The following is a 10,661-nucleotide window of genomic DNA, read 5'->3' as shown; positions in this document are numbered from 1 at the left end:
TGTAGAGGTCACATAGACCTGCATATAAATTCAGCAGTAACTGGACTGGTTACACTACAGTGACAGTGTTCAGTTCTAACAGTGTACACTTTACAGTAACATACCACTCTATGCACTATGCTACTCTACCGGTAGGCAATGCTAGGTCTACCTGTCAGTGATGTAAATTTTAACGGCTAGTTCAGATTCACTCAGGACAGTCAGGTGTTATCATGCCGAAACCGAACTGTGCAAAGCTTCATAAAATATCCTCTTCGAACTCGGCAAAGAAGACTCATCAAGCCACTCTCTCCCGCTTTTTCTCACCGAAGTCAGCCGTCCGTGATGGCGTATCTACTCAGGAGAAAACTGCTGCTAAAGCTGAAGACGGTGACACTGTCAGAGAGCGGAATGTGAGTTCATGAGTTTATTCAAAACCACTGCAGTATTACGTATTGTACAGTACTAGTATTGTGTAGATCAATTATTTACAGTAACGTTATATGTACCTTGGTAATAATCAGTGCGGTGATGCTACCACTGCAGTAATCAAATCAGACAGTAGTTGTATACTAACTACTAGCAGCTACACACAATTGAAACGGTTACGTGTGATACTATTACTACTAATCTATAAATTACTCTTTAAATTTAATACTACCACTATCTATGGAATATGGTAATCAGTGACACTACCACTGGCATTGCAGTACTCATACTATGACGTGGTACAAATTAACTCCCAGACATAGTCATACTGGGAAAGTGGAAATTTTCGCAGTAAATTATACTAGTATTTAAATTTTCGTGCATTTTGCGCAACCAGAAGCTAGTGCAAAAATAAAAGCATGCAAATAATTTTTGCTTGCAAGCCATATGTTCCAGTACCGGTAGTTGATGTCTTGATTCCATGGAATTAAAAACATGCGAAACTTTTCTTACGTGGCTGAGCACGAAAAAATTAGTCGCACGAAAATATCCGCTTTTACAGTACAACTACACTACAGCAATTAGATAGCACTATACTACATTTAAACACTTCAGTGATCATGAAATGTTTTTGATACAGCGGGGATATGTGAATGTCAAAGGTTGAATGAATATCTTGTCATCAGCTTGGGAATAATCAGCCAATTGAGGACAGGCAGATTTTTCTACAATTAACATGCATTTCCATAGACACTTGCCCGAGTGTACTGGGGACTCGTCCTCTATGGGTTAAATGTGTTTGTATTGGAGCACCTTTACCCTATGACTTGTAAGTTGTAGAAATACATCATTTTTGGCACTAAGTTGCAGGAGCAAATCAAATTTTACTGTAGTTTACTGTTGACAGGATGCATATGGAACTGAAGCATGACTTTTGCGGAACTTTCACTTCTTTTAGAGCCTGGTGGTCAACTCCCCCTTTGGGAAACGTCCAAGGCCGTTGGAGAAGGATGAGGAGCACTCTACTCCAAAGCCTCCCAAGCAGCTTCGTCTTGATGGAACCATTCATGTGGAGTCTATGCCTATTTCAGGTCCATGAATACCCACAGCCTAATATAGATGGTTAATTGAATACATCGCAACATTCTGTGCTTGCATATGATAGCTATATGTACCACTTTTTTTTTCATCATTCATTAATCCAGAAGAGAATTGGAATATACTGTAAAGATACAAAAGATTTAAAGTCGCATACAGTCATTGGACATGATGCAAATATTTTAGCATGTACGCCATCTGTAGTAGGTTTTCCGGTACAATGTATAGCACAGATTGGGAAAATAACAAGTCTTGCCTATTTAACCTTCATGTACTGAAAGTTATCAAGTTGTTTTTGAACCTAAGCCAATAACACTTGAAATACGAAGCTTGTATGTGGAATGACTGATTGAGATGTATTGACATAGTATTGAAAAGAGGGAATGTGGTCAAAGCTGAGTTTAAATATTTAATTGTGGCAAATTTCATTTGTTTAAAGCTTTCTCATCTCTTTTTGGTTATTGTGTCTTTCCATTCTCCAGAGTCCCAGCCAGTGTCACTGTCTGGAAGCACACTAGCAAAACTCAACAAGTTCAGTTTGCCTAGCTCGTCAAAAGCTAGCCCTGACTCCTTTGAATGTGGAGATGCTGAGTCTTCTGGAGAGTCGAGGCATCAGAATTGCAATGACCCTGTGGTAGCCCCCTCTGTTAGTGAACCAGCAGTAGCATCAAGCTCTTTTTCTGTTCCATCCAAACCAGCCAGTGACTGCATTGTTTCAAAGAGTGTATTATCTCTAGAAACCAGGACTGATGGAGACGACTCCAGACAAACACAGAGCAGGAAGTCTGCCAAGCTGACTGAACTCAAGGACAAATTCAACTATGATACTGGCAGTCCGCCAAGCAGTTCTTCCAAACACTCCAGTGGGGGACCAGGCATTGGGAGTGTTAGGGCAAGGGGGAGAGCCCCTGGAGCAAAGTCCTCCCTCACTCCACTGGAGCAGCAGTTTGTGAAGATAAAAGAGAACTACCAAGATGCAGTCCTGTTTGTTGAGTGTGGCTACAGGTACCGGTTCTTTGGGGAGGATGCAGAGGTGATGCTATGATTCTTTCTATTAGATTTTGGGAAGAAATGGAGGACCATTGCTCTTCCTTCCTGTACTTTTATTATTATTATCATTTCTTTTTTTAAATCATGTTCTTGCTGCTGGCAAGATGCAAGTGTGAGTTGTAACTCTATACACAAGAACAGCTATGTTTAACTTTTAAAATCTCAGTTGATCTGACCATAAAGGTAGCAGATTACAATGAAATGATCACAAAGCAAAATGTTACAAGAGAAAAAAGAAGTGGTATATTTGTACATGTCAACACAGTGTAACTGGTTCATTCATAAAGCTTGCTTGTCATACGTTATTAAAGGACAAGTTCACCTTCATAAACATAAGGATTGAGAGAATGTAGCAATATTAGTAGAACACATCATTGAAAGTTTGAGGAAAATCGGACAATCTGTTCAAAAGTTATGAATTTTTGAAGTTTTTGTGCAGTAACTGCTGGATGAGAAGACTACTGCAGTGTGTGAATAACTTAGATGTCACATGCGTACAACAATATGAGGAAAATATAAAGAGAATTTCACAAAATTTCATCTTATGAAAAAAGTTCACATTCCCCCGACTCGTTACCGACAAATGTTATGGGTAATATCATTCCCCCTGCCTTTAGAAAGAGCCAAATCAAGTGCTCTTTTATTATGTGAAAAAAGTGAAAATATGTTGAATTTTCTTTATATTTTCTTTATACTGTTGTACGCATATGACTCACAAGCTGTAGTAGTCTCCTCATCCAGCGGTTCCAACACAAAAATTTTAAAAATTCATAACTTTTGCATCGATTGTCCAATTTTCCTCAAACTTTCACTGATATGTTCTACTAACATTGTTGCATTCTCTCAGTCCTTATGTTGATGAAGGTGAACTTGTCCTTTAATGATATGGTAAGTGATGAATTGTTGGGGTCACTCTGAATTGTACAGGTGTAATGTATTGTGTTGTGAAAACATATAAATGTAATCATAACTGATATTAACCCTAGAAACAGTATTTGGTACATTGGTTCAAGACACTGATCATTGTGAATCAAACAGGAATATTTCCTGTGATTCATTATACCAAATAACTTCTCCACAGAAAACAATGATGCAAAGAGATTCAAGTTTCGTTTATTATCAGTCATTCTGTGTCTTGTTTTCTATAGATAGCAGCAAAGGAGCTGAACATATACTGCCACCTCGATCGTAACTTCATGACAGCAAGCATCCCGACTCATCGCCTCTTTGTGCATGTCAGGAGGCTGGTTGCCAAGGGATACAAGGTGGGCGTGGTCAAGCAGACTGAGACGGCAGCCCTGAAGGCGGCAGGAGACAATAGAAGTCAACCGTTTGAGAGGAAGCTTTCTGCCCTCTACACAAAATCCACGCTAATCGGAGAAGATATCCTTTTAAGATCCTAACTGTGGAGATGTCAAAATGTGTGTGTGTGTGTGTGTGTGTGTGTGTGCAGTGCACAGTTTAAAGAAATGACCTGTTTTCTTGCAGCATGGTTTGGCTTATTTTTGAAGATGTACAAGAATATGATATAAAGTGTAAAGCTACAGCTGTACATGATCATATCTTCCCATACTAATACTTTGTGAATGTAATATGACTGCGCTAATTATATTTTTTTTGTGTGTTGATTAGAAAATAGGGGTTTCAGATTTTTTTTTTTTAAGTGAAGAACAACATTAATCTTAATCTTATGATATTGGCTTGCCTGATGGAAACCCGAGTGTATTGCTGTAGAATTAGGACCCTCCTGCATGGGTTGTTAACAAGTGCAACAAGGTAGTTCAAGAAGGACCATACAAATTTTCCATCCCCTGAAAAAACAAACAAACAAACAAACAAGCAAACTTGATATCTATTATTACCGGCAAGTTGAATGATTTGACCCTCACAATTGCTTGCCATTCTTTACTAGGATTTATATAAAGCTCTGGCTGCTTGTGTTTACAAAATTGCTAAAGTATGCTCAGTGTTGTTAGTGTGTGAAAGTGTCCATGTAGAATTGTATTGAGTCTGCACATTTTACAGATACTTCAGTGGGTATTCTTGCAGTATGCCACAGTTCAGTAAGAAAGAGAGGAGTTGTCATCTGACAACTTTGCATTCCAATAGCCGTGCTTATGAGTCAATGAAAAACAGGAAATACATGTATGTACCTGACAGTGTAGTTTATTCTCTGGGGCCTGTATATTTGTGTCAAAGAACATACATTGATATGTATGTATATCACTTGTTGCCTTGACAACGAACATCCACATCTTGAGCCATCCAGTCATGATTGTGACAGAGAGCTGGAGGAGTCCGCCTTCTCGTCCTCACCCACCAGCTATCTTCTCTGCCTGTGTGAAGTGGCCAAAGAGGGTGTGAAGAGTCCCAAATCTGATGGCGTGAAGTTTGGATTAGTGGTAAGAATATTGCGATGCATTTTGCCTTTTGCTATTCTGCAGGAATGGTATATGATTCCCAGCTCTTCTAAAACCCATTCAAATTTCAGTACCCTTTTGATACTAGTAACCCTTTTGTTCTCAGTATATCAGCACTCGCTTTCATTTTGCAGAACAGTTTCTATAACCCTTTCACCCCCAACTCTTTTGTACACCCATTCAAATTGCAGTACCCTTTTGATAACCCTTTCATTCTCAGAACCTCTTTACACCCTTTCATTTTACAGAACAGTTTTTATAACCCTTTCACTCCCAGCTCTTTTGTACACCCATTCAACTTACAGTACCCTTTTGATAACCCTTTCATTCTCAGAACCTCTTTACACCCTTTCATTTTACAGAACAGTTTTTATAACCCTTTCACTCCCAGCTCTTTTGTACACCCATTCAACTTACAGTACCCTTTTGATAACCCTTTCATTCTCAGAGCCTCTGTATACACACTTTGATTTTACAGAACAGTTTCTATAACCCCTCCACTCCCAGCTCTTTTGTCCTTTCATTCAAATTACAGTACCCTTTTGATAATCTTTTCATTCTCAGAACCTCTCTACACCCTTTTATTTTGCAGAACAGTTCTATAACCCTTTCATTCCAAGCTCTTTTGTACACCCATTCAAATAACAGTACCCTTTTGGTAACCCTCTCATTCTCAGAACCTATTAGCTTTCTTTCATGTTGCATAACAATTTCTATAACCCTTTCATTCCCAACTCCTTTATAGTCCCATTCAAATTACAATACGCTTTTGTTAACCCTCTCATTCTCAGTGCCTCTGTACACTCTTTTATTTTGCCAAACATTTTGTATTTACCCTTTCATTCCCAGCTCTTTTGAGACCCATTCAAATTACAGTACCCTTTTGGTAACCCTCTCATTCTCAGAGCCTCTGTACACCCTTTTATTTTACAGAACAGTTTCTATAACCCTTTCACTCCTGGCTCTTTTGTATCCCCATTTAAATAACAGTACCCCTTTGATAACCCTTTCATTATCAGAACTTCTCTACACCCTTTCATTTTACAGAACAGTTTCTATAACCCTTTCACTCCCAGCTCTTTTGTATCCCCATTCAAATTACAGTACCCTTTGATAACCCTTTCATTCTCAGAACCTCTTAGCACTCTTTCATGTTGCATAACAATTTCTATAACCCTTTCATTCCCAACTCCTTTATAGTCCCATTCAAATCATAGTACCCTTTTGTTAACCCTCTCATTCTCAGTTCCTCTGTACACTCTTTTATTTTGCCAAACATTTTGTATTTACCCTTTCATTCCCAGCTCTTTTGAGACCCATTCAAATTACAGTACCCTTTCGGTAACCCTCTCATTCTCAGAGCCTCTGTACACCCTTTTATTTTGCAGAACAGTGTCTATAACCCTTTCACTCCATGAAGCTCTTTTGTACACCCATATTACAGTACCCTTTTGAAAGCCCTTCCATTCTCAGAACCTCTCCACATTACAGAAGAGTTTCTATAACCCTTTCACTCCAAGCTCTTTTGTACACCTATTCAAATTACAGTACCCTTTCATTCTCAGTTCCTCTGTACACCCTTTTATTTTACAAAACAGTTTCTATAACCCTTTCACTCCTGGCTCTTTTGTATCCCCATTTAAATTACAGTACCCCTTTGATAACCCTTTCATTCTCAGAACCTCTCTACACCCTTTCATTTTACAGAACAGTTTGTATAACCCTTCCACTCCCAGCTCTTTTGTACACCCATTCAAATTACAGTACCCTTTTGGTTCCCTTCTCATTCTCAGAGCCTCTGTACTCCCTTTTATTTTGCAGAACAGTTCTGTAACCCTTTCACTCCAAGCTCTTTTGTATCCCCATTTCAATAACGGTACCCTTTTGATAACTCTTTCATTCTCAGAACCTCTCTACACCCTTTTTACAGAACAGTTTCTATAACCCTTTCACTCCCAGCTCTTTTGTACACCCATTCAAATTACAGTACCCTTTTGGTTCCCTTCTCATTCTACAATACCCTTTTGATAACCCTTTCATTCTCAGTTCCTCTGTACACCCTTTCATTTTGCAGAACAGTTTCTATAACCCTTTCACTCTCAGCTCTTTTGTATCCCCATTCAAATTACAGTGCCCTTTTGATAACCCTTTCATTCTCAGAACCTCTTAGCACTCTTTCATTGTGCAGTAAAGTTTCAATAACCCTTTCATTCCCAGCTCTTTCACAGATCAATTCAAATTACAGTATCATTTCCATAACCCTTTCATTCTCAGTAGGCCTACGTCTCCACACCCTTTCAATTTGCAGAATTATTTTTATAACCCTTTCATTCCCAGCTATTTCACAGACCAATTCCAATTAAAGTACCCTTTTTATATTCCTTTTATCCCTTTCATTCAAGTAGCAGTACCATTTTGATAACCCTCTAATTCTCATTACCTCTCCACACCCCTTTCATTTTGCAGAACAGTTTCTATAACGCTTTCATTCCCAGCTCTTTCACAGACCAATTCAAAATAAAGTATCCTTTTTATAACCCTCCCATTCTTCGTACCTCTGTACACCATTTCATTTTGCAGAACAATTTCTATATCCCTTTCATTCCCAGCTCTTTCATAGACCCATTGAAATTCCAGTACACTTTTCATAACCCTTTCATTCTCAGTACCTCTGTACACCATTTCATTTTGCAGAACAACTTCTATAGCCCATTCCTTCCCATCTTTTTGTATACCCCTTGAAATTACAGTATCCTCTTCATAATCCTTTCATTCTCATTAACTCTTCACACCCTTTCATTTTTCAGAACAGTTTCAATAACCCTTTTATTCCGAACTCTTCCATAGATGCATTCAAATTACAGTACACTTTTCATAACCCTTTAAGTCTCGGTACCTTTGTACGCTCTTTCTCTCTGCAGAACAATTTCTATAACCCTCTCATTCCCAGCTCTTTCATAGACCCGTTGAAATTACGGTACACTTTTCATAACCCTTTCATTCTCAGTACCTCTATACACCTTTCTTTCTGCAGAACAGTTTCTACAACCCTTTAATCCTCATTAGCTGTCGACACCCTTCCATTTTGCAGAACAGATTTTTAATAACCCTTCTATTCCCAGCTCTTCTGTAGACCCATTCATATTACAGTACCCTTTTGATAACCCTTTCATTCTTAGTACCTCTGTACACCCTTTCTTTCTGCAGAACAATTTCTATAACCCTTTCATTCCCAGCTCTTTTTTAGACCCATTGAAATTACAGTACACTTTTCATAACCCTTTCATTCTCGATGCCTCTGTACACCCTTTCTTTCTGCAGAACAATTTCTATAACTCTTTCATAGACCCATTGAATTCATAGACCCATTGAAATTACAGTACACTTTTCATAACCCTTTCATTCTCAGTACCTCTGTACACCATTTCATTTTGCAGAACAGTTTCTAAAATCCATTCCTTCCTACCTTTTTGTATACCCATTGAAATCACATTACCCTCTTCATAACCCTTTCAGTCTCATTAGCTGTCCACACCTTTTCATTTTGCAGAACAGTTTGTTAATAACCCTTGTATTCCCAGCTCTTTTTTAGACCCATTGAAATTACAGTACACTTTTCATAACCCTTTCATTCTCGGTACCTCTGTACACCCTTTCTTTCTGCAGAATAATTTCTATAACCCTTTCATTCTCAGCTCTTTATTATACCCATTCAAGTTACAGTCCCCTTTTGATAACCCTTTCATTCTCATTACCTCTGTACACCCTTTCCTTTAGGAGAACAGTTTCTATAACCCTTTTATTCCCAGCTCTTTTATTCACCCATTGAAATTACACTACCCTTTTAATAACCCTTTTATTCTCAGTACCGTACCTCAGCACATCCTTTCAGTTTGCAGAACAGTTTCTATAACCCTTTCATTCCCAGCTCTTTTGTATACCCATTCAAGTTACAGTCCCCTTTTGATAACCCTTTCATTCTCATTACCTCTGTACACCCTTTCATTTTGCAGAACAGTTTCTATTACCCTTTTATTCCCAGCTCTTTCATTCACCCATTCAAATTCCACTACCCTTTAAATAACCCTTGTGTTCTCAATACCTCTGTATACACTTTCATTTTGCAGAACAGTTTCTATAACCCTTTCATATTCAGCTCTTTATTATTGTCACATGGGTTAAACCAGAGTCGGATATAATCACACATGCCACTTACTGATCTAGTATCTCAACCAATCTGTAGTGTTTATTCGAACACAACAACCCTCAGGACTTCACAACTTCAAAATATCGTTAACGTATATCTCAACAACTGAGTTGCACATTCGTGTACACGAATTTTGATACTCAAATCCATACACAAGTACCTTATGGGATATCTCAGGTTCCTGATATGAACCTGCCGTGATATCTTTACATCAATAACCACTCCGTCGCCCTTACTACTGTTACAACTGTTGCAGTACGTTGTTACACCACTTCTGCAACTCACCTTTCACTTAGGGCGAGTATGGGACCTAGCTAACTAACATGGGCTAGTATACTCATGTTTTACACGATTCGATAACACTTGTAACACTTCCTCCAAAAAGAGGGGGGGGGGTAGAAATTATAATTGTAACTATACACACGGCCGGTAATCGTTACTCCATTAACATCTATATACCACCCCCACTTATATGGTCCTAGTGGTACACATGAAGCGACTAAATACCCTCCTACTGATATATCATTAAGTGTTTAACTTCTAAGTTATCTATGTTATCGAACAACAAAAATATATATATATTCACTCAACCTTCTCCAAATGCTACGAAAAGAGCATCACAATGGAACATCAAATGCTCGAGCTCACTATACACGGTTCCTCAAACAAACGTCCAGGTACATCACTCACAATATTCGCCATAGGAAGGCGTGCACGTGAAAGGGACATAAACTCAACAAGCTCTTGCTGAGCTAATAATCATTCGGGCTTCTTATCCCTTTATCTTGTCAGTCATGCACGCACACAAAAAAAAGAACACCTCACGGTCGCACCATATATGATGAAAAAAATATATATTGTTGACGTGTATCATAGGCACTAATGAACATCTCACTCCTCTCCAAATTGCAACGTGATGAGCCAACTCAAATATAATCGGGCGTATAACATCGCCAGTTAACTTGTTTGGCCACTGTTCCTAGTACCGTACATGAAATATCCAGTGTTCAATTGTCAGTGTACATCACCAATGTTGCTGGACGCGAAAAAGCATACAGAAGTGTCGACAGGCGGATTGAAGAGCGTAATTTTGCCAACGTTCAGCACATCCAGTGAACTGGTTTTCCACTGGCCGGTATCGTAGTTGACAGCAACCTTCACCGCATCTGGAATGGCATTGCCGACTTTGGGGCGAAGTCCCGAAACCCAGTTGCCATCTAAATTATCAAAGCAGTGTTACGAAACCTTACATACTACGGGCATCTGACTTTTTTGTACATAAATCTTGATGCTTAAATACTCAATTTCGTATAATAGCACGATGTAACATGTACTCTAAACAGTACACATCAATGTATCAGTCTTATTCATACCTAACTTCAATAATATCATGTTGTTATAACACTGTTTTCACCATCACGTTAGTGATATTCAATATCACACGGCATACATGACAAATAATGCGTTTCATGTCACAT

At 38.7% G+C, this 10,661-nt stretch overlaps 1 protein-coding gene across 1 annotated transcript in view; it reads left to right on the top strand.

Annotated features, from left to right (window-relative positions):
* Positions 1–212: 212 nt before the first annotated feature.
* The window catches only part of LOC139729221 (DNA mismatch repair protein Msh3-like), a 101,744-nt gene continuing 91,295 nt past the window's right edge, over positions 213–10,661 (top strand). Inside the window, 5 exon segments of the mRNA XM_071640151.1 lie at positions 213–392; positions 1,367–1,499; positions 1,989–2,539; positions 3,705–3,979; positions 4,841–4,958. Coding sequence (XP_071496252.1) covers positions 213–392; positions 1,367–1,499; positions 1,989–2,539; positions 3,705–3,979; positions 4,841–4,958 — 1,257 coding nt within the window.

This window comes from Diadema antillarum, unplaced genomic scaffold (genome assembly GCF_040938485.1).
Source record: "Diadema antillarum isolate AM-2024a unplaced genomic scaffold, OU_Dant_1.0 seq00000226_RagTag, whole genome shotgun sequence".
In the NCBI taxonomy this organism is placed as follows: Eukaryota; Metazoa; Echinodermata; class Echinoidea; order Diadematoida; family Diadematidae; genus Diadema; species Diadema antillarum.
This window is presented reverse-complemented; position numbering and strand designations above follow the sequence as displayed.